This window comes from Elgaria multicarinata, chromosome 1 (assembly GCF_023053635.1).
Source record: "Elgaria multicarinata webbii isolate HBS135686 ecotype San Diego chromosome 1, rElgMul1.1.pri, whole genome shotgun sequence".
Lineage (NCBI taxonomy): Eukaryota > Metazoa > Chordata > Lepidosauria > Squamata > Anguidae > Elgaria > Elgaria multicarinata.
In genome coordinates this window covers 106,633,734-106,660,411 of record NC_086171.1, presented here as the reverse complement: position 1 = coordinate 106,660,411, position 26,678 = coordinate 106,633,734, and the positions used below count along the sequence as shown (strand labels likewise).

Genomic DNA, 26,678 nt, shown 5'->3' with positions numbered 1-26,678 from the left:
GTCATACAACCTATATCCTCCTTGCCCACTGGAAGTGTTGCTTGTTTGAAATTTTGTAGGGTTGAGAAAGGATCTTCAGGGGAAGATGCTCAGCCTGTCTCCCTTGCCAAGGCATGTGTACACATCTTGCCTCAAGGGAAGGAGGAGAGGAGTATCAGCTACTTTGGTAGAGCTCTGGAATATTCCCAAAGCTGGCTCTGGAGGTGCAAAAACCATGTGTCGTTGCACAAATAACCACTTAAACACCATTTACAGATAAGTAATCTGATATTTGCAGCGTTCTATTTAATACTGTATTTTTATTTTTACAAGCTGCTTTGAGTTGCAGAAAAGCAGCCTAAACATGTTTTAAACAGATAAATAAAACAACGTGAAACCTGGTCTCTTGCCCAGTATGGAAGGCTCCATTCAGATTATACAGCATGAGAAAGAGCAGATTAAGCTCACCGAGCAAACTAAATAGATCCATTTATGTTTCCAACAAGTGTAAAAGTTTACCAGTCATTTAAATGTATGTCAAGATGAAACATTGCCTAGTACATTATCAATCCATTTAAAACTAAAGTGTCTTATTAGGATCATAATGAACATAACCCGGAATAACAGTGATCTCAATGTGTATTTTTTTTATAAATATCAAAATTCAAATCAACATTTCACACTATTGTGAACTCCAAGAGTAGGAACACTTCGACATTATAAGCAAAAAAAAGTATAGAAGAAAACAAGTTAATGCGTCATTTTATTCTGGTAATAGTATAGTTTCTTCAGTAGCCGCCTCGACCACCCCAACCTCCTCTAAACCCACCCCCTCTATTTCCCCCACTCTGGTATCCTCCACCTGAACCTCGGTATCCTCCAGCACCTCGAAAACCACCACCTCCAGCACCACCTGAATATCCCCTTCCCCCAGAGCCACCACGGTAAGAATTATATCCGCCTCCGTATCCGCTTCCATATCCACCCCTGTAGCCACCACCACCACCTCTTCCTCTATAGCCACCTCCATTGTCGTATCGAGCCATTTTGGGTGGACGAGGCCCATCACCAAACCTAGAAAGGAAAGGAGAAAATTATTCATGTCTATAAAAACTCACGATATATGCAATTTCTAAAACACACTTACGGCTCTTAACCAGAAACCTCATTTCACATTGGTAACTTAATAGGGATTTTTGCATGTAGTTTACATGTTGTACATGAGCAAGAGACTTGCTTCTTTTACTCGACAACCCACAATCAGCTGGGTTGTCGAGTAGGTTGTAGAGTGTGATGTCGGAGCCTAGAGTGCTGGATGGTTTAGGGGCTAAATAATCTAGTTTTTAACTCTCCTTTCATGCACAACAACCATTAGTTTTGAAACTGATGGGTGGTTATGTGTGAATGAGGTCAAAGTGTAAAAAACTGCTACTTTCCTTCCGTTTTTCATTTTTAGATATTTAAAATATCTATAGTATTCATTTTTTAAACAAAAAATATCCTTTCTCAGTATTTTTTTTACCTGAAAATCCTAATTTGTTTAAGCCTTCCCTTTATAAAACAACATCACTCAATTGTCCTTTTTTCTATATTCCCAGTATTTCTTGAGGTTCGGCAAAAATGCGGACTAATGGCATGTTTTGTGATTTGTATACTACCTTTTAACTAATATTTCAGGGTGGCTAACAAAAACTTTAAAAATACATAATAAAAAACAGCAACAGACAGCATGATAAAAGCCCCCAAAACCAGGAACTGAAATGAAACAAAAATGGGGAGCAAATAACAGAAGGTAAATCAAGTTCCATTAAAAACTCAAGAGAATTTGACCTATATCAGAAGCCGCTGAGAAGGCCCTCTCTTGTGGCCACCTGCCTAACTTCAGAAGGCAGGGTACCTAAAGATGGCCCTCCGATGAAAAATTTAAAATTGCCAGGCAGGCTCATGAAGAGAAAAACAATCCTTCAGAGACTTGGGTCCCAGGCTATTAAGGGTTTTAGAAGTCCAAATGAGCACTTGAACTATGCATAGAAACAAACTGGTAGGCAATAAAACTTTCAGTACTGGCATGGTGTCCTTACAACACCCAATCGCTTAGTAACTATGGCTGCTGCATTCTGAACCAGCTGCAATTTAGCAGGACGCATTACACTCAGTAAACCAGTATGAATGTACTAGAACATGCATAACAGGGCCCAGATCACCATTATCCATGAAGGGATGTGGCCGACATATAGACCTGGTTTGCATGTCATGGCAGTAATTCCTGGGTGGTTTAATCCAGGAATTGCAGTGATAAATGACACTCTTAAACTTTTAATTAAGAAGTTTCTTTTGTGATGTCGGAACTCAGAAACTGGATTTTTAATTGGTTAAACAAACCAGAGTTAAGCCAACAAGCCATGGGCAATTGTTTGGTGGGGTTTAACCACAAACCAGTTTTTGGGTTCAGATGTCTCAAAACAACCCAGGAAAGAGTACACAGTTTACACATGCCAGTCACCACAATTCCTGGTTAAACAATCCAGGAATTCTTGCTATGACATGTGATACAACCTAGGAATCATCTGGCAGCAGTGCTGGATCAAGCAGCCTCCCCAAAACTATGAACTTGGTCCTAAAGGGGAAGTGTGACCCTGTTGAAATCATGCTGAATGCAGCTTCAATTGAGCATCTGTTAACAAAAAATTAGAAGCAATTCAATTAATACACATGTATAAGTAGAGCTACTTTTTCATGTGCATTATTTGTACTTGGAATCATTGAATTTAAACTGGAATGTTCTTGTCCGAAAATCTACCATTCCTTCATCTGCCATTTCATCCTGTCTTGAATGAGATGTTTTGAGACTGCATTGTTTGCTTTCACATTTTTCTATGCTGAACACATCTGTTACCAAATTCACAAGTTTGGCAATCTTTTCTTCAGATTATGAGTTACATTTTCAGTTTTCTAACATGAATCCCAGTAAAGCGCAGTTTAATTCCATGCAAACTGTCCATTTATTCTGATTTCCTATTTGATCTTAACCATTCTCTGGCTAAAAGACAATGCTTTCATATCTCAAGGGACCCAAATAGCAACGGATAAGGATTTCAAAATCATGGAGCTAACCTCATATTGCCTGTTGTGAGGTTGATGCCAGCAGCTAATGGTTTGGAGATCTCCCAAATTACATTCAACATCTGTTTGTTCAGTGGATCTATGTCACTGATGATTTCTGGGTTTTTAGTTACTTCCACCACAAGGGCTTCCATTGCTGCACGCAAGGCAGCGATAAAGGCAGCTACGTTGTGAGGCATCCGTAATTTGATCCTAAAGCAGAGAAAACAGTTTAGCAATTGAATATATCCTTCCTAATTACATAATTTCTTACTCTGAGAAAGAAGGCTTTTGAGAAGGTATTCTACATAAAAGCTAGAATTTCTTGTGTTGGACTCTTTGTGATCCAATACTTTCCTTTCCATTTAATTAGAGAACTGCTTGTTCAATCATCTGCGTCAGGAGCTGAGGCACATCAGCTCTGCGTATCGTCACTTACCCTCAAAGCCATCTTATAACTAGCTTTGTAAGAATAAATATTGAGAATTCTGATAAAGATCCAAACTGGAGAGGAAAGGTTCCCAACTGCAATATTTGTTTTCCTTTTTTATGTCAACATGACCTCAAAACTCTGAAAACTGCTGGATTCCTCTCTTTCACCCACTTCTGATGCATCAGCATTGCAATCAACACTTGTTGTGGATACAAACTTCTATCTGTGATATCAAATAGTTTCCAAAATAAGAAGTGCTACTAGCATACCAATTGGGGAAAGGTGCAAAACTGCAAGGTTACCTCTAAGATCTGGTTAAGATCCAAGAGCATGAAACCCTGGCTTCTGGGGTATCTATCAAGTACCTCAAGATTTCAAATTAACAACTGACAATTGGTAAACACATTCTGTCCCTTAGAATGATAATTTCTGACAAAACTCATCTATATTCTTCCTTTTAAGCTACAAAACCAGCTGTTGTATATCTCACATTCCCCCCCACCCTCATGCATTTAACATCTACAGTCAGCCAAAAGTTCATACCAGTCATCCAACATAATGATCTCTCCATCAGATACAACTTTCTTTGAGCCAAAGAGCAGCAGCTGCAAAGGGCTCACTAAAGTCATTGCTTTGGCAGAGATGGCCCGTGTCCGGATCTGCAGATAAGAGTAATGTACAGAACGGTCTGTGTGCATCATGCCAGCTTAGAATCTGGTGCATAACATGAAATCATGATAGCTTTCTCATTTTAACAAGTTTCCACGTTCACAGTTATAGTGAAGAAAGAGATGCCACCCCAACATTGCCTAGACGGTTAAAACGTAAGAAGGGGATGGAAGCAAAGTTTACTTCTGCCAGAAAGCAAGCCTCCTCTACCCTGTACCATCCTGTCTTGTTTCTGCCAGAAAGCAAGCCTCCATCTGCTTCCTCCCCTGCTGCCACCCTAAAAAGTAAGCAAGTTTATTATTCTGTGGGAGGAAAGCCTCAAGCACTAGAATCAAAACTATTCAAAATTTCTAATGAACAAAAATTATTCTAAGGATAGAGTACATGTTGCTCTGTATTTTCTACACTAAGAAAGCACTCTACATATTCCTTCAGTAACTACAAAATCAAAGAGAGTTGATAAGTTAGAACTACTAAAAAATAACATGGCTCAAGTTATATTGTAAGAGGATGCAACAACATTGGCTTTCAGTTGGAGTTTGGCCTATAAAGGCTTGGAAAATCCTCACTTGTTAATAAAGAAGGCCGTGTTGTTTATACTGAACTAGGACATACAAGTTCAGTCTCTCTTCCGCACACTGCAGATCATCTACATGTAAGAATACATACCCCAGACTGGCAAATTCTCATATTTCAACTGGAAGATTTTCATTAAAAACAAACACAAAACATATGAGTCCTAGCGTCTAAATCAGCTGTTGAATCTCAGTCAACCTGAGGGCTGAATTACATTTTGAGCTCTTGGGGGGGGGGACATTCCAGTGGTGGGTGGAGCAAATGGAGCAAGGCCGAGAATTCCAAAAAGCAGCATAATTTAGCTTAAAGCTCTTACTGCTAGTAAGAACGTAAGAAGTGCCATGCTGGATCGACCAAGGGTCCATCTAGTCCAGCACTCTGTTTGCACAGTGGCCAACCAGCCATCGGCCACACAAGAAAAGAAAGAAGAAAAGGCAGGAAATCAACAAATGAACTGCAGTTGGAAGAAAGGGTGTGGCTATCTTGAGAACATGGAACGCTTGGGAACTGGGACCCCAGGTGGGCTGAATTTGGCCCCTGGTCTGGAGGTTCTGCACCCTTCGTCTAAAACTATACTCCATTTGATAATCCAGGATTTATCTTACTTGCCTACCTTTTCTCCAAATACAAAGAATGGAGAAGGGTACTTCATGTCTTGACTGCTGAATGGGCAGTTAACTGATGATTTGTGAATGAGTGCATTGCGCCCCTCAGTGGTGAGAATCTTCCTCTTCTCCTTGTGGAAGCAGACATTGGGATACAAGCCAAAAGCCAGCAGAGAGATAACGACATCCAGACTGTTATCTGGTCCAGTGTTATTAAACATTTGCGTCATCAAGCATTCTGGGAAGGGAACAGAAAGTTGACTTTTCTCTGCATCTTGCCAACAATGAAAGCCTAATTATTCAAGCTGAACAGTGTTTAAATGTCTCAAGATTATCAACTCAGACCACACACTCATTCTGCAAATATAATATAGATCTATTTGCAAATAGTAAATTGAACAACTACTTTTTAAAGCTCTGCTTTTAAAATGTACTACTTGGAAAGCCAGTTTACACCTCCCTACAATGAGACAGAAGCTAGTGCAGCTGGGGAGACCAGGCCTCCCTGATACAGCAAGTCAATCTAGTAACCACACATCCAAAATTCTCATTACATCCATTATGTGTTTATGTAATTCAAACCAAAAATGGGATTATAAGATATGACAGGAAATGGTGGAAATAATTTCTGGAGACTTTGGGCCCAGTTTTAGAGCTAATTCTTTTCACACACACTTTCTACACGTTGTGCATCCTCCTATCATCAACTATTGCCGTAGAAAGAACAAACTCAGACATTTCTCCTTGTTTCTCAAATGTTATGATTGTAAAAACACCTCTGACCAAATCATATGTGACAGGAAAGTGCCATGCATTCGTTTAACGGATCACACTCCCAATATTTAGTCTCAAAACATGAAAACACACCATCAACATTCACATAGCATTTTACCTTCTGGGAATCCAGCGCTAACAAGTATATCTTTCAACTGCACTTTGGCTTCCCAAGTCATTCGGAGTGTTGCCATGTTGAGTCTCTTGTGCTCACAGAAGCGGATTTCTGCGTTTTCCCCACCCATTCTGCAAAAACAAAATGGACAAGACAGACTGATTTGTAGCCAACCTATAAAGCTACTCTCCACATAAGAGTAAATGTGCTGAACTTTTTATATAGTCAAATAGGATACCTTGCAGGTAATGCAGCAATTCACCGCTTGTATTACCAAAAACTAATTTACCTGGCATTATCCCAGGCTTGGAACACGGAAAGCAGGGCCACATGATCAGAAAATCGGTTTCCAGCAAAATTCCTGTGGACGTAACTCAATCTCTTTCCCTCGCTGATGAACGGCTCGGGGAAACAGGTGGCTGCAGAGATGGTACATACAGCATCTCCCACACTGAAACAGAAGCCATAGAATATTTTTTTCTCATGGTCTTGCTACCAACAGCTGGAGCTCCACTTCAATAAAACGTGATGTTGTTGTTAAGAGAACAGTACAGAAGAATTTACTGGTGTAGTTACCGTATTTCTTTGATTCTAAGACGCACTTTTCCCTCCATATAAACATCTCTAAAAATGGGGTGCGTCTTAGAATCGCGGGTGCGTTTATTATTTCTTAGAATCAAAGCTTTTTTTCCGTTGGTGGTACTGAAATTAGTGTGCGTCTTACAATCGATGGCGTCTTAGAATCGAAGAAATACGGTATTAGAAATTGGGGAGAGAGTGGATGGGGTAGGGTGGTAGTGGTGGTGATCAGTTTCACAAACCCTGAATAGAAAACACAGAATGAGCACACTTCTGTCTTTCAAGTGCTTACAATCAAGTTAATATTTGGTCTCATGGCTTTTTAATCTCATACTCAACATTCAGTGCCCACATCTCTATCTCGAGTCCAATCATAATCAGTCCTTCATTTATTTGCTCAATATTCTAATCTTACTAAATGGCACTTACTAGAAAATACATCCCATTATCATCATCTTCCCAAGGCGAGGTTCAATGGGGAGCCTAGCCAAAATTCGCCCAAGAGGTGTCAGTTCATCATTGGAGTCCAGGGCATCGAGCTCTGAGGGTGGAAAAAAGCAGTATATCAGCAAAATCCATTAGTGCTCATTGTTAGTCTTCCCATCCTGTTTGCAAGCTTCCCAAAAGGTATCAGGGCTGCCTGCTGTTGGAAACGGAGTGCTGGACTGGAGGCACCGTTGGTTGAATTTAGCAAGACACAGCTTATGAAGCAGAAAATAACAGAAAGGAAAATAAAAAGGGCACTGAATCGCAAATATACAATTGGGAAAGGTGGCAACAACTGATAGCACGTATACCACGTGCTGGTGCAAACCAATGTAACATACAGAAAGACATACCAATCTAATTGTACATAATGCACCATGTACATTGATGGTGCTATATAAATAAATAATAATAATAATAATTGTCAATATACACACAACCATTATGAAATCACAAGTTGATCTTGATTTTACAGAATTATACATTTACATGAAGGACAGTTAACAAAGATCCATTTCAATTTAGCCCTCGTCATAAACCACCCATGTATTATGAAGGCAATGAAAATTTGAATCTCTTATGAGAAGCAACGTCACTGGGTCCATCCACATGAATGTTGACGAAATCATTAAGGTAAATCTGTGCAAAAATCTCTCAGCTAAAAGGTCTGACTGCTGCAACAGGCTAATCTTTTCCAATGAATTCAACAAGAAGAGCTACGAATGTAAGCTCTTCTCAGTTTGATCAACAGGTCCTGGAGTTGCACTCTCTCCACTACACCACTGCTGCTTTTCATAGACTAGTAGCATTTATAGGTGTATTTGCAAGGTATTGAATTATACCATTCAGAATTAACACAATTGTCTAGAAAATTTAACCCCACCTTTCCACTATGGTAGCCCTCAAAGCAATTTACAAATCCATCCAATTTAACACAATATAAATAATCGGCAGTAAATAATTAAGAAATGAACTAAAAATGAATTCAACCGAACAATCTAGAACAAAACCAGAAACAGAATAAATGGGCAAAGCAGTTACAACAACCCATGCATTTTATATACTGTTTAACATTCAGGCAAACATGACAGATGTAACATGCATTTAAAAGAGAGTCACGACCTCTGGAAATGGAAGCACCTAGAAAAAGGCCATGAAAAGAAGTCAGATGATCTAACTTCTGACTGATTGCATTTCTCTGTGGTGGCCCCCGCAACTGTGCAACAAACTCCCTGACCAGGCCCACCTGGAGCCAACATTGTTATCTTTTTGGCACCAGGTCAAGACTTTTCTCCCAGGCATTTAGCAATACCGTATTTCTTCGATTGTAAGACGCCATCAATTGTAAGACGCACACTAATTTCAGTACCACCAACAGAAAAAAAAAACCTAAGACACACCCGCGATTCTAACACGCACCCCATTTTTAGAGATGTTTATATGGGGAAAAAGGTGCATCTTAGAATTGAAGAAATAGGGTATGTAATTAGCCTAGGTTTGTTTTAGTATGTTTTTGTGGTTTTAAATTTTAGGTTTTTGTGATTTAAATTTTTTGTATATTGTTTTTAAGTGGTTTTAATCCTATGTAAACCACCCAGAGAGCAGAATCATCATCATAATATAATATGAATGAGAGGAAATATATGACAACGAAATTAAGAACAGAGAATGTTAAGAATATCTATGTTTACTGAAAAGACAAGTAAACCAAGTACCTCTGAGTGTATGCTCTGCTTCAATCACCGCATCCAGAGGGGGTGGCTCTATAGCTTTGGCCAGGAACTGTCCAATCCCTCCCAGTCTTAGTAGTTTGATGCTCAAAGCAATTTCATGCAGGGGTGTTCGGAACATCTCAGGGGTCATATGAGTCTCAAGCCTGGAGACAAAATGGGTGGGGGGGAGTATTTTGGATACACAATCTCCACAGCTAGTGCTAGCAGCTCCTGCCAACAGTGCTCTAGAGCTCTCCAGAAAGCACATTGCTTATGTAACAAACCTTTTCAGGCTCCCCTCAAATATGAAAAACTTCCTTTTTCCAATGGAAAACTTCCTTTTTCCATTTCCTTCCCATCAGATAGATTCTGGTATTAGAACTGGGTTGGGGGAAAAACCTTCTTCAAGCAGCAGAGTGCTAGGAGGGAGGTAGCAGAGGAGGGCAGGTTTCATTCCCATCTCCCAGTGCTCCTTTCAGTGTCAGATGTTAATCCTCACACCCTCACATGAAAGCAGAACTGGCAAGCACGTGTTTAATACACATGCAGATCAGAACTGGGTCTCTTATGAGAGCAGAAGAGGGCCAACGACTAGTGGAAGCTGGCCCAGTAATTCCAGCGTGAACAAGTTCATTTCAACATAGAAGTATATAAAATTGTCTAATGGAAACCAGTGCAGATTTACAACCACGGGCTAGTTTCTCTTTGCAGGTATCCTAAGGAAATACAATTAATTCCTATTGCCCTAATTTCAGTGACTTGGGTTCGACCTGGCCTTTCCAATTCAGTTTAAGTGCTTAGTTCCAGACCACCAAAAAGGAGCAGAGTAAAACGCCTACCTCTCAAAGCGAGCTCTGCTGCAGAGATGGAAACAGAATCCAGGGCGGACACGACCAGCTCGTCCTTTCCGCTGCTCTAGGTTAGTTTTTGAGGCCCACACAGTGGCATAGTTGGTCATGTTGTTGTGAGCAGTAAACAGTTTCACCTTTTGCCTGCAAAGTAAGTTGGGAAAATTGCATATCAAATAATTCCAAGTTCCCAAGTATTTATTTATTTATTATTTATTTATTACATTTTTATACCGCCCAATAGCCGAAGCTCTCTGGGCGGTTCACAAAAATTAAAACCACAATAAAACAACCAACAGGTTAAAAGCACAATTACAAAATACAGTAAAATAAAAGCACAGCCAGGATAAAACCACGCAGCAAAATTGATATAAGATTAAAATACAGAGTTAAAGCAGTAAAATTTAAATTGAAGTTAAAATTAAGTGTTAAAATACTGAGCAAATAAAAAGGTCTTCAGTTGGCGACGAAAGCAGAACAGTGTGGGCACCAGGCGGACCTCTCTGGGGAGCTCATTCCACAACCAGGGTGCCACAGCGGAGAAAGCCCTCCTTCTAGTAGCCACCTGCCTCACTTCCTTTGGCAGGGGCTCACAGAGAAGGGCTCCTGTAGATGATCTTAAGGTCCGGGCAGGTACATATGGGAAGAGGCGTTCCTTCAAATAACCTGGCCCCAAACCGTTTAGGGCTTTAAATGTCAATACCAGCACTCTGAATCGGGCCTGGACCTGGACTGGCAGCCAATGAAGCTGGAAAAGGACTGGCATAATGTGATCTCGCCGGCCAGTCCCTGTTAGTAAACGGGCTGCCCTGTTTTGTACCAGTTGAAGCTTCCGGACCGTTTTCAAAGGCAGCCCCACGTATAACACATTGCAGTAATCCAAGCGAGAGGTTATCAGAGCATGGATAACTGTAGCTAGGCTATCTCTGTCCAGATAAGGGCATAGTTGGTATATCAACCTAAGCTGATAAAAGGTGCTCTTTGCCACTGAGTTCACCTGTGCCTCAAGTGACAGTTCTGGATCCAAGAGCACCCCCAAACTACGGACCGATCCTTTAGGGAGAGTGCAACCCCGTCCAGGACAGGGCAGGGGTTAAAAGGACAGTATTAAAAAAATAAGATAAATAAACAGCAGTAGTATATTTAAGAATATGATAATGGGGTGCCAAACCTTCAGGCTGTTAGCACTCAGGAGTAGCTTACAGTGCAAGGCCAGTTCATACAGGTTTGAGATAGTTTCATCAGCTTGCTAACCCTGACCACACACAGTCATTTCGAAGAATAACATGGCTTGTGATGCATTAACTTGAAGAGACAGGTGTAGATTAGCAATGAGGGTTGCAGAGCCCACAGTATAAATAAACAAGGAAAAAATGTGGGTTAGAAGGAATATAAAATGGGGGAGGGGGAATTAAAGGACCTGTACTGGAGGGAAGAGAGGTTTCCCCACCCCCTCCAATTGAAGATACAACTTGATTCCTGCTGCTAAGCAGCAGGAAAGGCTTTAATAGCAAAGTGGTTAAAATCTACTCTCGGGTGGTCCTTAAATTTAGGCTCAAAGTACATGTGACAATAATATTTACTGATCTAAAGCAGCTACACAGGCTGTGGTCTCCAACAAAGGACAGGCGTCTTGGCACCCTCACCAGCATGCCTGTCCACAGGAAAGGAAAAGCAATAGGTATCCCACAGGACCAAAAGCAGCTGGAAAACAGGGGAGAACAAGTTGATTAGGAAGTGGCAGACTTGTGGAGAAGGAAGTTTTAAAATGCCCCCTCCAGAAACTAGCTTCCCAATGGAGATGGCAACCTGGACAGCTGCTTTAGATAAAGAGAACAAGTTGGAGAGAAAACATGATTAGTATGTCTCAGTTTAACATTTTTGAGGGTAGCTTACTTTCCTACATTTTTAGAACAATATCCTAAAGATGGTTGTATATAATCAAATGCAAGGGTGCACAGCCTGTGGGACTGACCTCCCCTTCCCTTTGGTGCACCTGTCCAAGGACAATTCAAAGTGCTACTTTTAATCCTGAAGGACAGTCTTTTCCTATATGAAGCTGCCCACGTATTTTCTCTTAAGACTCTTCTCCAAAGCCCCTGTCATTGAGTGATGAGTGGAGAAATCCAGGCATCTACAATTTTGATTGGCCTTTATAGCAGGCCCTTTCTTGCAGAAAAATGAATTGGGGAGCATGTCAGCTTGGCTGATACTAGACAGTGGCAAGTAATCAAAGAAGCCCTCCCATCTCCTTTTCCTGCTCCAGAGGAAGGGAAAAAGGAGATGGGAGTTGTCCTTTGCACTGACAAGGTTTTCCAATGGCTCCAGCAGTCTAATTGAGCCAAGATTTCCTTTAAATCTGGGATGAGGTGGGTAAGCAGGGATCCCCATACAACTGCTGGGATGATTCCCTACCCACTTTTGCAGCTCTAAAGATGGTTGCTTATCACCCCTGCCAGGGCAAGCAAAAATGAAATCTGCAGATGTGTGTGTGTGTAGTATGATTCAGGACTTCATAAAGGTTCTTTTTAACAGCTACCTTTAAAAAGATAGCTTACAAATCCAGCTTGCAAAGATACTGCCAATTCCATTCTTATGTTTAGTATCTGTGTTTTCAAAATGCTGTGCTCCCACTATTCTCTACAATAAACCTTTTTAATTGGACACGCCATCTTTTTTACTGTGGACTGAACAAGCTCTGGAGTTTTGCTTCTCCCTTTGGCCCACATTACAAAAGAAAAAAGCAGGAGATAAGGGGGGGCTGAATAAGTATCTCTGGCCAACAGGGCCGGGTGAGAAGGAGTGATGGTTCTACCCAGTACTTCGGTTAAAGTAGAAGTAGTGATCAGTCCTTGCATCCAAGCACGGATCACTACAATTCTCTGCAGGAGGGGTGCACAACTTTTTTAGTGTCAGAGGCACTAAAAAAGGAACATGTCCAGAGCGAAAGAAAGAAAGATGTTTGAAACAAAAGCAGGATTTTTTTAATCAGTTTCTTAATTCTGGAACAGACATAAATGTTGGGCTGAGAAAAGCCACTCTTGCAGAGCTTTCCATCCAGTATTTAAGGAGCACCCCCACCCCACCCCATCCATTTAAAATCCCATTTATATTTTATCCCCCTTCCTTCATTCTTATCCCCCCTGCCTCCACTGCCTCTTGATATCATCACCTTGCTTTCAGTGCTACTAAAGCAGCCTTCCTCAACCTGGGGCGCTCCAGATGGCTGGGGCATTCTGGGAGGTGCAGTCCAACACATCTGGAGCGCCCCAGGTTGAGGAAGGCTGTACTAAAGCAACAGTACTGAGTTCCAGCAATGCTCTGGCACACTACTCCAGGAGTCTATGGTTCCTGCCACAGACACCCAACTTTTAAGACTGGCACCAGAAGTAGACAAAGAACTAATAAGGCAGCGTTCCTGAAGCTCTGGAGAATATTAAAGACACAATGATCAAACGGGGAAACATTCATATGGATGACGGCAGTGGTAAGAGAGGTGGTGGAGGAAAGGCGGGTCCCCTTTTAACAGGTGGAGAGGCAAAATTGAGCCTGGTAAGTTTGTTCCTTTTTAAAAAAATAAAGGTATTTGGCACGTTGCCCCCACCCCCACCCCCGGGCAGCTGCAGCAGGGGGTCCAGGGGGGCTTGTGGGATCACAACAAACCCCTTAGGAGCAGTCTGTGGGCCGTGCTTCTTGCATCCCTCCTCGGCAATAATGTATTTCTGATGAAAAATCCTTACAATATCATCTTGTCCCTACAAAATGGTAAGATTAAAAAAATCCTAATTATCAAAGAAATCACAGTATATCGAGGGATTCATTGGTTTCCTATTCAGAAAAATCATGAACATCTCTAGCTACTGTGAAATCCTTAGCATAAATCACTGGTGATTCAATAGGAGGAAACTACTACACCTAACAGATCTCCTTTTTTTTTTGGACAGATCTTCACAATTCCCAAAATTATTACACGGGTGGGGAGATGGGTTATGGATGCTTTCTCTTTCACTGAAATGGCAATATCTAAATGTGGCAGAAATGTGGAGGGAAAGGCACCGTAAACCAATGGTGAAGGAGGAGACAAACTCCAGTGCTCAGGACAGAAAGAAAATTTATTAAGCTCTACGCGTCTTGGAGGGAGCTGTTTTATGTTCTTTTTTTAATTCCCTTATCTCTAAGAGCAATAGTATTCCCTTCTTTTTTCAAGTGCTGCTTCTTGAGCGTTTGTGACTCATCAGAGACATATCAATGTTAAAATTCTAGTATTAACATAAATAAGGTGGTCTTTGAACTTCGTCGTCTGAAGAGTGGGGTATTACGTTGCTTAAATAAATAGAAGTTAAAGATGTCACCCAGCAGATAAGCAGAGAGATGCCTCCACCTGGCATCACTACATGATAACCCAGGAAAAGTTCACATGAAACAAGTCCAAATGACTATGTATTTCCATCTGGTAGGTTGTTAAACTGAAACAGGTGAAAAAGGCTCCCCAAGCTTCATTTTGAGTTTTCTGCCAGGCAGGGCAATATTACGTACTTTAAAAAATCCAAAAACATTTCGCAGTTCAATAAAAACAATAGGAGGATGAAAAACTCACTTGCAAGAATCAATAACGTAGACAACATCATTGATGGTAATGCTGGTCTCTGCAATGTTGGTGGACAAAATTACCTGGGGAGACAAACATAAATTTATTCTGAATAGAAGGCTGTATGACAAATGTACCCAGCTGAACCCCAAGATTACCCCCGGACTACCTATTATCCTCCTTGCCTTAGGAGGGACAAGGGAGGCTCACCTTGGTCATTCCAGGGGGCACTGGGTCAAACACTTTGCGCTGCTCCTCTCGAGGAATCTGAGAATGCAGAGGGAGGATTCTGTACCGCTGGCTCCCTACAGTAAGAGCACATGGAAGGAAACATTTTAAAAGACTAAACGAATGCACATCTCTGAGACCCACTATTTTAAATACTGCTATTCACTCTTTCGGCCGTTCACTCCTTGCACACAAAAGAGAGGCTCTTCCACCTTCATGAACACATCAGAAAAGATGGAAAAGAAAGGAGGAAAGCTAAAACTGCTTGTACCGAAGTGTGGGTTCATTTCCAGGTATTTCTGCATGGTGTATATCAGATTCCAGCCAGGCAAAAAGACAAGGACTGCTCCTGGTGCATTCAAGGTCTCAATGTACTTCAACAGGGCCTCAATGAGCTCAAAGGGGGTTTCCTTCTCATTCAGCTGGGACATGCGGTGTCTTGTTTCTGGGCCATATTCATTACTACAGATAAGGTTGCAATTGGCCTACAAAAGAAGAGAACATGGCACATGTAAGACACCTTCTCTACTAACAGTATTTTTTTATGAAACTCTCTACCAAGAGGCTGAGTAAGCAGAAAACACACACATGAATACCCTGGTCAGGAAGGATTGCAATGATCGTCTCAGTGATCAAGACCTGAAATTTATCCTGGCCCTACTTTCAATGTTACAGCTTACACAATCGGCTCCCCAAACTATGACCTTTCCTTTAACAAGGGATGATGCTTCACTATTTAACATATAGTCAAGTCCTAATAACAAGGATCAAAATAATATTTTCATTTACCTCCTGTTTTTAACATTTATAAGCTTGCATAAGATCACATAAGGATTAATAGGATATAGAAACCCAGCAATGCAACCAAATACACCAGAAACTAAACAAGAGAAGCAGCAACAACCGACAAAAACTCCTGGAAATGCCTGAAAGAAGTGTTTGCTTGCTGCATCATCAAGTCGTGACACACTTCGTTAAGAAGTGCCCCGGCTCCTCACTGAAAGGCAGCCCTGTTCTCCACAGGGGAGGAGCACAGATTTTATTGTTACTTACTATTCAAAGAACCCAAAGCTCAAAACAGCTTACATGTAAGAACTTAAAAACACTATAGTTCACTGAATAGAACCATAAAACATTACAAAAGTATATCTATGCATATATTGCCATTACTGTTCTGGTTCTTATGAATCCGGAATTTTTACACAGGAAACAGTAACAACATACATCATCATCTTCACCGCCTTCTTCATCCTTATCTTTCTTCTTCTTGTCCTTTGGTGGAGGAATGAATTTAGTCATCTGAATGCAGTCTTCCAAAAAATACTCTAAAACAGATAGAACATTCAGGTTACTGAAGGAACTCTGAAGGCTCACTTCCCTCATCCTAAAACAATTAGCAAAAATTATCAAAGGGATACCTAGAAACCCAAAGCGCTGGTATTTTTCTCCCACATAAAAAGGAGCAATCAAATAGGTGTCCCATAAGCTTTAAAACTACTTTATATCTCACCACTGTTTCCAGTACAGATACAATCTTCCTGGCTCTGTTTTTGGCATTAGCAACACAATTATGTCAGCTCTGTACTTCACATCAGTGCTTACCACTGTAACGACACCTGAACACTAAATGGCACCGTCTCCTCTAATCTGCACAAACCCAATCTGGAACAGCTTTTCAGACACTCCCTCGGGCAGTTGCTTACCTTGAACTGCGAAGGTTCTGCCATAGACTTCAATGATGGGGCAATTGAAGAAGTATTCACAGAACATGCTGGTATCAATGGTGGCAGACATGAGGATGACTCTAACTTCAGGGTAGGCCTGAACGACGTCTCGCAGAACCACCAGCAGGAAGTCTGTCTGTAAAGAGAAGGAGGGCAAGCTTTCAACAAAACAAATATTGGAGTCCACCAGGGGAAGAGCCTTCAGCGTGGTGGCCCCCCTCCTATGGAATTCCCTGCCTCTGACGGTCAGGCAGCCCCCAATTTTGTATTCCTTTCGGCGGAAAATGTCAATGACAGCGGAAAACGTCATTATTCTAGGAAGACTTTCCTTAAAGACCAGCCACGGTTCACTATACATTTTGCTTCTTTTAAAATCTATTTTAAAGTGTTTTATTCTGTTTTTATTTTATCTTGCACACCGCTCAGCCACTTAAAAGGGGCAGTTAGTGCAGTTGTCTCTGCCCTCTGGAATATTTTGCCCCTGGAATTAAGGCATACACCAATAATTGTGAGCTTTAGGCACAAGCTAAAACAGCCTTCCTCAACCTGGGGCGCTCCAGATGTGTTGGACTGCATCTCCCAGAATGCCCCAGCTAGGGCATTCTGGGAGTTGTAGTCCAACACATCTGGAGCGCCCCAGGTTGAGGAAGGCTGTGCTAAAAACATTTCTCTTCACTCAAGGTTTTCCAGCTTGGTTCTTGTGGATCAAGTATGCTATCGGTCACTCTTTTAGATATGTATATCGTGTAATGGACATTTTGTTTATATTGTATTTTACTGTACTTGTAGAGTTTGATATTGTAGACTACTTTGGTACATTTCTTTTAAGTAGTATCTAAGTGTATTAAATAATCACCTGAGCTACTTACCTAGAATATCACTAAGCATCTGTAGCGCAATTGTCCAAAGCACTTTGCATCATTATCTTGTAACCTTTCAACAAACTTTAAAAGGTAGATAATATTGGCTTGCCTAAGGACTCTAGTGAGTTCACGGGAGAGGTGGTGACATTCATATTGGGATCTTCCAGATTCACAGCACAGTCTCTTGGCCGTCATGCTACAACGAAAAGTGCACTGTGATCCAAGCCATCATTATGAAGGGATATCAAAGCCCCCTTTCTAGCTTCCCTCCACTTAATGCATATTTGAGAAGCTTTGCATCTCTCAAGTTTGCTCAAGGACTAAAGGGTACCTTTGTACAGCTATTTTCTATTTCGGTATGGTTTGTTTCCAAAGACGCAAACCATACCAAAGCCACAAGAGAAGCATTTGTTGTCTTTCACACGGCACAACAGCAGGAATTCCTACGAAAAGTAGAGAGAATCAGGTGGCAAAAAACCTCTGCTGGGATAGAGTTCAAAGCTTACTCACGTTAATATCTCTCTCATGGATTTCATCCACGATAACATGACTGATTCCTCGGATACCAGCTTCCAGCTTTCTCAGGAGGACACCTTAAAAGAAACAGATCCATACCAATGAAGAGGGGTATCAAGCGATCGTTTCACCCAACCTATAGGAGAGGACAATGTAAGGCCGTACGCGCAGCCACTGTCTGAAATCTCATGTTGACTCCTCACTTCATTATGGGGAAAGTGAGAAATGGTGAGAACAGAAAAATCCCCACACTGCCTTTTAACTGCTGCTATGGACTTGACAGCCAAAACACGGGAGGAAAAGCTTTTGTTTTCAATCCACTGTAAAAACCTCCAGGTACGGGCCACAAAGTAAAAGTTTTGATGAGTAACAGCACCCTGTGAAGGGATTAGGTCTTTTGGTTAGCTCCAGGTTCTCTACATGACCTCTCCATCCTAGCCTAGAAATTAGAAATCAAAACCCAACACACACCTACAGTGCAGAACATCACACTGGCATGAGGCCGAGGAAGCACCGATTCAAAGCGGACACTGTAGCCACAGCTGTTCCCAGGTTCTTCTCCTCTCTCGTAGGACACTCGTTCTGCCACAGAAACAGCACTGATCCTCCTGGGCTGTGTAGAAAGGAAATTTATGGCACAGTTCAAACACGGAGGCTTCACCAATAGCTGCCCCCTGCAACAAGCCCATGCAGGAAAACCATAGAATTGGAAACAAGACATGCCAAAAGCCTCTACCCAGGCTAGGGGGAACCTGGTGCCTTGACAGCCAGATCCAAGGGGGACAAATATTGTATGGTGGGAATTGGCAGTATTTTTTTATCGCTGTGTAGGGAGGGTGCTTAAAAATTCATGCTGGTACTTCATAATATGAAATATTGCTCGCAGCATAGCTTTACTACTGCAAATCACATGTTTAAAATGGCCACCATGAAATGAAGGAAACAGATTTGTTCCAACTTCATTGTAGTCAGTACGCACTCTATAAACAAATAATCTTTTAGCTCCAAAACACCTATTTATCTCACTCGGTCCTCTTTTAAACAGATAACCAAAATCAAGTCTAACATTTATATTGACTGGTTCACACGACACAACAACCTACCATGGGCAGCTAGCCATGGTTGGTTGTCTGTTGCCCAAACCTGTAACGTTTTTCGTGGGGCGTTTATTTTTCACAAACAAGACATGCCAAGAACCCGTGGCTTGTTGTAGAGTTGTTCGTGCAACGTCATTGGAACCCGGGTGGCTGATTTTATTGTGAGTTACCACGATTGGCCATAGAGCCACTCTGCAAGGGCAGCAAACAAGCCCCTGCTGCTCGGACTTCGTGATCTCGCCAGTGACGTCCCGTCCAACAATACCAAATCTGCACTTTGGAAGGACTGTCATTTTGTTCCCCAGACTTTTCATTTTATTTTTTGCTGCCTCGAAAATGTGAAATTGGGGTTGCAGGTGTTGTTGTTTTTTAATTGCTATTATTATTGTCAGTCTTTTGCAAGTGTGCAGTTATGGCTGTCTGACACGTATAGTCTTACCTGGACAATTTCCTTGTCTGTTTTAGCTGTCAAAGGGAGGAGGGTAGTGGAGTAAGTACATACAAGGAAAGGGTGCCTATAGGCTGATTTGCACACAGTTGCTAAGGTCTGGGGGAGAATAGTAAGAGAAAGGAGGGGACCCAGTAGCACAAGTCAGAAGGACTGAAAATGGGGGGGGGGGGGGCGCGCGCAAAGGCTTAAGCTGGAAAACCTAGGGCAAACGTTCAGCAGAAGTGGAGAGTCAGTTTTAATAAACTGAGGGCCATCTGCAAGCTTTTCCTATCAAGATATATTTCTCTGCCACTCCCAGGCAAACTACTGCACACATGCATGGACAATTGGCAAATTAACATCACAGGCATAGCGGAGCAGTATACATGGCATCTGCATCACAGCAAAATGGGAGTTAAATGTATTAACGTTTGGTCAACTACTAGATTTAATGGCAACTCATTCTGATGGGTATTACTGCCAAATATCAATCACATATATTCTTTGACTAGGCTCTTCACCTGAGTCACAACAATGCTACATTCAGCAGCTCTTCCACTGTGGATGAATTCATCCAGGATGTACTGTGGAACCTGTGTGGTTTTGCCACAACCTGTCGCCCCACGGATGATGACAACAGAATTCTGATGGATGGCTTCCAGAATCTCTTGCTCAAACTTCTTCACAGGCAAGGTTTCCCTCTCTTGAAGAATCTGTGACAGAAAATAACTTGTCCTTAGAAATCAGTAATTATAATTTGGCAATTGGCAGTTCCCTCGCTGAATCCATGTCGTAAGTGAAGAAATGACCCACTCCAACTTCCGCACATTTTGGGAGTTTGGAAGGAGACCGAAGCATGGTCTTTGGCTTCTTCCCTTTCCTCATATAAAACACAACATACACAAACTTCACACACTTTTCACCTGTATGTGTCGTGCATGCATCATACTGGTGGATGAGCTTCCAACAGGTCAGACACTGAAACCTACAACCTCTGACAATGGCAGATGACTGGTTCTAGAAAGGGAGTGCCTACGTCCAGCCCCCCAGCCAAATCTATCTCCAAAGAACCTACCTCTTAGTGACTAGAAAAGGAAGTATCCACTACAGTCACTAGGAGGTGACAAGGGAGAAGATGAGTGATGGTGGAGCACTGCATATCATGGGAGTTGGGCTCCACTTGTACGTGGAGTTTGACTGAACCATATTTACAGGTATTCTGGCTACTGATTGCTATCTAACGTCAGCAGACTTACTTTCAGTAGCTCTTGATCATTTTCCAGCTGATACATGAGGTTGCTTTTCAGGTCAATGCTTATCTGCTCTGGCGTGGTCTGGAAAAAGAACAAAGGATTTGAAGAGACATATTTATTGAAAATTGCTACAATTAAGTGGGCAGTGAAGGTACACCACGAGAGGCTTCTGTAAAGGGGGGAACTGAATATTACCATTGGAAACATAAGAGAAATTTATGAGACTATGTTAACTGCAGACTTACATATGACAGAGGACCTTCGTCAATATTGGAGCTGGTCCATGGATTCCAGTTTGACTGAGGGGGTGACCATGGCACAACGCCCATTTGATTCTGTTTTTGGGATGGTTCAAAATGGGCCAGTTTTCCAAGGTTGAGTATGGCAGGGAAGCTGGGATCCTCAGGCTGCAAGTCAGAAAAACAAAACTTTGCTGTGTGAAAACTGGCAGTACCCCATCCAACTGGGAAAGAAAACTTTTCTTGACCACACACTCACCGGTGGAACGATTTCAAGACCCATCTCTTCTATAACACTTTGCAGTTGACTTTCCAAATCAACAGAGAGGTTGACTTCATAGGGCTCCACCTAAAGAATTAAGATGAGTGAGGATCCAAAATAGCCACATTAAGGATAGACTCAGGCTAAATAAGAAACCAAAGTCCTTGAAATGTTTACTGGTACAGTAACACGCCTACAGAAAAGGAAGGTATAAAATATTCTTGACTCAAAACATAAACGGGAAAACAGTCATGTTAAACCATCAAAGTACCGTCATTGTCTCAAAAATACATGCATGTGCTAGATGCAAAATCAACACATGGCATAAACATTGCATAACTTAGAACTCTGAAAAATGATTTGCCACACAATATTAAAAGAGAAAAAATACATAGAAATATTTTAAAAACCAATATGAATACTTCTAGACACGAGTAAAATAATATTAGCAGGAAACACTTTAAAAACATTGTCTAAGCTGGGCTGACTTCTCAGGGACTGTTCACATATTCACAGCAGTAAATCTGTGTAAGTTAACCCACGATTTAATGTGGCGTGTGCCGCAGCCTTTTTGAATATTCAACCTCTGACTGTGCTGATCGGGGAGTGCTACATTGTTTTTAGGATGTTTTAATCATGTCTGGTATGTTTTTAATCAGTTTTTAATGTGTATTTTATATCATGTTTTTATACTGTTTGTTTTATACTTTGAATGGTTTTAGTTTTTGTGAACCGCCCAGGGAGCTTCGACTATTGGGCAGCATACAAATGCAAAAATAAATAAATAATACATGACATCTGAATCTAGACACTATAGGTTAATCATGAGTTAAACAACCCAGAGATAACGTAAGTACTAAGGGTTTTTTGAGGCTAAGACAATCCTCAAATAAAACATGGCTTGTTTTAGGGTTATTTGAGGGTTGTCTAACCCTCAAACAACCCCTGCCAACTGGGTTTGCACAACTGCTTGACCCCCTGAATACATACTTGGTGGATGGCAAGTGGAGAACAGTCTTGTCTTCTTCACTCACTCATTTACATGCTTATTTCTTTAACCCAATTACCCAACTGTCCAAATATTAATCAGTTCTCCAGGAGATTTCAACAACACAGCAATCTCATGGCTGTTCAAGGAGTATGATCTTAGAACGATTGTGACTTTACATCAGCAACCTATGGGTTTTGGCTCAATAAGTTGCTAAAGCATATGAAAGAAGCAACTGTAGGAAATTTCCCACAGGACTCACCGATTCACCTTCTTTCTTCTTGGTCTGCCCAGAGTAAGGTTCAATGACACTCAGGTGATAGAGTTGTCTGACCAGAGACAGAGCACAGGACTGTGCTGCCAGCTTTTTATTTGAGCCATGCTCACGAGCAAAGATTCCTGAAATAGAGAAGTACTAGATGTGGTGGTGGTCAATAAAGAATAGTCTCTAGCTCTTTTTCTACAGAAAGGAATGATAAAAACCAAGTAAAACCATAATAATCGATTGTCTGAAAATCACCAATGTACTTTCTGAAGTGTTACCTAGTGTGACTGCTTTAGAATTTAACTATCATCAGGGAACACATACAAGAAAGTGATTATCACGAGTATCTCAGCAAAGTTTATGGTATCCTGTTTAAAGTCTGTTTATATAATCAATAACCTTATCCGGGGGTTATGATACCTTAATTCTAGTTCATTTATACAACACAAGGAAAAAGCAGAGGCTGGACAGAGCTGAACACAACAACAAGCTCTGGCAATATTAGATGCTCTTAACATCCTTTCCCCCCATCCAGTAAAGCCTCAGTTCTCAAACTCTATGTGAGCAGACAGGCAACAGACAAGCAAACTACGTTTTGGAGGGCTGTGGGCATGAAGCTAAAGGGGCAAAGAGTACTTGTAGTTTCAGCTACTTTTGCACCATTGTGACCTGGCAACCTAAGGTGGTGATGAAGACCAAGAAAAAGGGTAGGAAGAAAGAGAGCTTTACTTCACACTAGCTGTACCTGGCGTAACATACGCCGTTGTAGCATATCTTAAAGTTTATTAAATATCATTGCGGAGGCGCGGGCTGCTTAGAGTCCGCCAACGCAGCACCGTCTGGCAGACCTGGGGGGCAGGGAAGTCGGGGGAGCAGGTGTCCTCCTCTCCCCAGGGTTCCTGTCAGCCTTGGGCTACCTGCCAAGCTCGCATGAGATTAGGCCAGGGCCTGGGCTCGCAGCAGGCGAGTGGCCTCCCACCCGGCCACCAAGGGCCCCGGCCGTGCCTCGCTCATGATCTGGACCCTCTCCCCAGGGTTCCTGTCAGCCTTGGGCCGTCCCCGCCCAGCTCGCATGAGATTAGGCCGGAGTCTTGGCTCGCAGCAGGCGAGCGGCCTCCCACCCGGCCACCAAGGGCCCCAGCCGTGCCTTGCTCATGCTCCGGACCGTGGCGCCGCCCCCTTCGTGGGGTGGGGGAGCGAAGAGGCAGAAAGGGGGTAGGATTACTTTGGAAAGCCTGGAGGAGTTGGGCGAGGGGCTTAGCAACCTGTATCAGCTGATGTTATACGTTGTTACTGTTGCTTAGCAACCTGTATCAGCTGAAGCCTTTACGGAAACATACCTAAGCGTTTTATACATATAGATATTTATTTCAACTAGCCAGCCAATTCTTTGACTGCAAGCTTCTAGTCAAAAATAATTTATGCTAGTAATCATAGTGGGAACTGCACAAATTCTGCCATGATGTTCACTCCCAGTAAGAAAACACTTACTTCTGGCCAGCTGCTTGACATAAATGGTCATTTCTGCAATAAAACTCCTGCAACACATACAGGAAAAACAGCATTACACTCATTTTTTAGGAGGATCAAACTAGGCTTATCTAAAACATAATCAGGTCTTCCAAGTGATTAAGAAAAGCCCATCAAAATTCATATGTCCACATTTCCTACACACTGAACTAGAACTCACACATAAAAATGGTTCTACCCTGAAGTTACTATAAAATGAGCACCTCTTCCTAAGCATCTATGAGTTTAAAGGAGGGAAGGGGAATGTGTGGCCCTCCAGATGTTGCTGGAACTGCCACTCCCATGAGTCCTAGCCAGCAAAGCCAATACTGAGGGTTGATGAGAGTTGTAGTTCAACAATATCTGTAGGTCCACAAATTCCCTGTCCAGGTTTAAAGATTAAGATACTATTAAGAGGATAATTTGGACTCCATAATCTGAGCTTCACAAGATCACTCTGCAGAGTACAGCCACACTTTAAACCAAACCCCAATGGTCTATAAAAAGCCCATTTAGGATGTTATGTACCTCAGCCTCAATATTCACCCAAGTGCAGGTTTCTGCACAACAGGAGCCAAAATACAATTAGACTGCCAAGATGGGGAACATACATACCTCTTTCAACAAAGAACAAGATACCCAAGAAAAATATCTTCCAAGACAGCAATAAACACAGGCAGCTCCATGTGACCCTCATTTCAACCTGTCCTGGGATCTGATCAGAATTAGGAGTAGCTTCATTTGGTTATTTAGTTTCCCCAACTACCTTGATAATTTGTCTAACAGGCTCTAGCGAACAAGGCTATAGCATGCTCATTTAACAATGAACGCCCCCGTCATCAATGGGAACTGTTTCTGAGAAAATATATATAGGAACAGTCTGTTTACTGTTTCTTAGGGAACACATTCATGACCCAAATCTAAGGCTGGGATTTAAAAAGTAACTTGAGAACCAGACACTCGGCATCAATGGAGCCTGGTAAGTAGTTTTTAAAATGCATGCCTAGATAAATTACTTGCACGGGTTATTCATTTTACTGCCCTGGAGTCTCCTTTGTTATTAGAAACACTAACTGAAATTGACTAGGTATAGTGACTCATGATTCACATTTATAAATACTTGTCAGTGAATAAATATGACACACAGGGTCTTCAGCAGAAATTGAACAGGGAATTGGAATGTCCTATTTTATCTACGCAGTGGTCCACCGTTTTGGCACAGGTATCTGGTATGTCTATGGACCTCTGGTTACATCTTATTCAGCAAAAAATGGGTCTATTGGATGTCACAACATCTCTTTATCAAAGGTTTGTTTAACTCTGGTAATTGTTAGAGTTGTCATACAGCTAATGTAAACTGCCCAGAGAGCTATGAGGTGGCATAGAAATGTAAATAAATAAATAATGACACAAACAAGTTTTTTACAGAGCCAATGGATTTTAAAACTAATGCTATCCAAGGTGCCTCTTTAGATTTTAAGAGATGACACTCCCCTCTGATACCTCTAGTATTTCTACTACGCTGTGGGAAGAACACGTTACACCTGCAACTAGGTCAAGCTCCTGATTACGTCACTGCAAACGAAAGAGCACGTTAGATGATGCTAAGAGCTTGTTTTTAGGCCCCTTCCTAAACCACCAGTGAACTGACCTTCAGGCACAGCGGCTTCATGAGTCAAAAGGCCACTGGCTCTCAGGGACACAACAGCAACCCTTTCATTAATGACACCGATGCCAGTATGTTTCTCAGCCAGGCTTATATTCAGCACTCAATTCATTCTCCTCCACCTGGGGGGAACAGCGACACCAGAAATCAATTTACAATAGATTCCCATGTGATTGCTTAGTACAGCCTAAGCAGCAGCACATGTGTGAATGAGCAAAAATCTCTGGTGTCGCAGTTGGCCACCCCTTTCAGAACAGAATTTAAACTGTATTGCCACTATTGAGTCATGTCCCCATTTCATCATTTGATACAATATCATGTTGCACCAGGAAAACATGCTTGTGTTCAGAATTACATACTTGTTTTTGCGAAACAACTTCCAATTACAAATTTAATGCTCTCACCAAGTCATGGAACCCTTTCTGATCCAGTTATGTAGAGTGGAAAAAAATCCATGGGTTTATTTTTCTATAGACATTTTTCCATGTGTAAAAATGCACTGTTTCATAAAATAAATTGGTAACATAATGAGTGGATCAAATACTAGCTAGACTGGTCAATTTCAAAATTGTAATTAACAATTCCCGGTGATTACCCATCAGAAGCATGTATAAAGTGACAAAAAGGTGTGCACAGCTTTTCAGATGTCATAAAAATTGGAATGTTAACAGTTTTCAGTGGTTTCGTTTCATAAAAAAATTAAACATACCATGGCTCAGCGTTGCATGAACAAACCTGCTTGAATGTTGGGACTGTGCACTCTCCCTTCGTCCTCTGGTGCCCATGAGAGGAAATCAGAAGCATCCATTTTTCGTTTTAAGGTAAGCAGAGATCCCTTACATCTGAACTCTCACAAAAGTTTAAACTACAGTTGATGAACAAGCCAGAATCATAAACCAGTTTGTTCAAACCAACTTAAACAGAATTCTTTGAATATAGATGTAATATTGGTTATTTTAGATGGTTATTTTAAGAGCAGAAGTTTTCAATCTCCTCCACCATGTGCCAGAGGGGGGGAGGGAAAGGGAAGCATGAGCCTAAGGCTCAAGCAGGAATGTTTACCTATCACTAAGCCATGGTTTATCACATAATCCTATACATATATTTACTCAGGGATAAATTGCACTGTATTCATTGGGGTTTACTCCAAGGATTACAGTGCACAAGATTAC

General features: G+C 41.7%; 1 protein-coding gene across 3 annotated transcripts in view; it reads right to left on the bottom strand.

Moving 5' to 3' along the window:
* Positions 1-263: 263 nt before the first annotated feature.
* DHX9 (DExH-box helicase 9) overlaps positions 264-26,678 on the bottom strand; it is a 36,989-nt gene continuing 10,574 nt past the window's right edge. For 2 of the 3 annotated variants that reach the window (XM_063134563.1, XM_063134556.1), the window contains exons 7-28: positions 23,823-23,869; positions 22,329-22,465; positions 21,076-21,165; positions 20,823-20,984; positions 20,581-20,658; positions 19,846-20,037; positions 18,269-18,410; positions 17,792-17,874; positions 16,398-16,554; positions 15,919-16,019; positions 14,966-15,179; positions 14,677-14,771; positions 14,476-14,549; positions 9,870-10,022; positions 9,034-9,194; positions 7,262-7,373; positions 6,543-6,704; positions 6,257-6,384; positions 5,373-5,602; positions 4,058-4,173; positions 3,094-3,294; positions 264-1,053 (exon numbers count right to left, since the gene is read on the bottom strand). In XM_063134563.1, the coding sequence (XP_062990633.1) occupies positions 768-1,053; positions 3,094-3,294; positions 4,058-4,173; positions 5,373-5,602; positions 6,257-6,384; positions 6,543-6,704; positions 7,262-7,373; positions 9,034-9,194; positions 9,870-10,022; positions 14,476-14,549; positions 14,677-14,771; positions 14,966-15,179; positions 15,919-16,019; positions 16,398-16,554; positions 17,792-17,874; positions 18,269-18,410; positions 19,846-20,037; positions 20,581-20,658; positions 20,823-20,984; positions 21,076-21,165; positions 22,329-22,465; positions 23,823-23,869 (3,121 nt within the window). In that variant the 3' untranslated portion in view covers positions 264-767. Of the gene's footprint in view, positions 1,054-3,093; positions 3,295-4,057; positions 4,174-5,372; positions 5,603-6,256; positions 6,385-6,542; positions 6,705-7,261; positions 7,374-9,033; positions 9,195-9,869; positions 10,023-14,475; positions 14,550-14,676; positions 14,772-14,965; positions 15,180-15,918; positions 16,020-16,397; positions 16,555-17,791; positions 17,875-18,268; positions 18,411-19,845; positions 20,038-20,580; positions 20,659-20,822; positions 20,985-21,075; positions 21,166-22,328; positions 22,466-23,822; positions 23,870-25,491; positions 25,593-26,678 lie in introns of those variants that run through there. The other variant, XM_063134570.1, reaches the window with a different exon arrangement.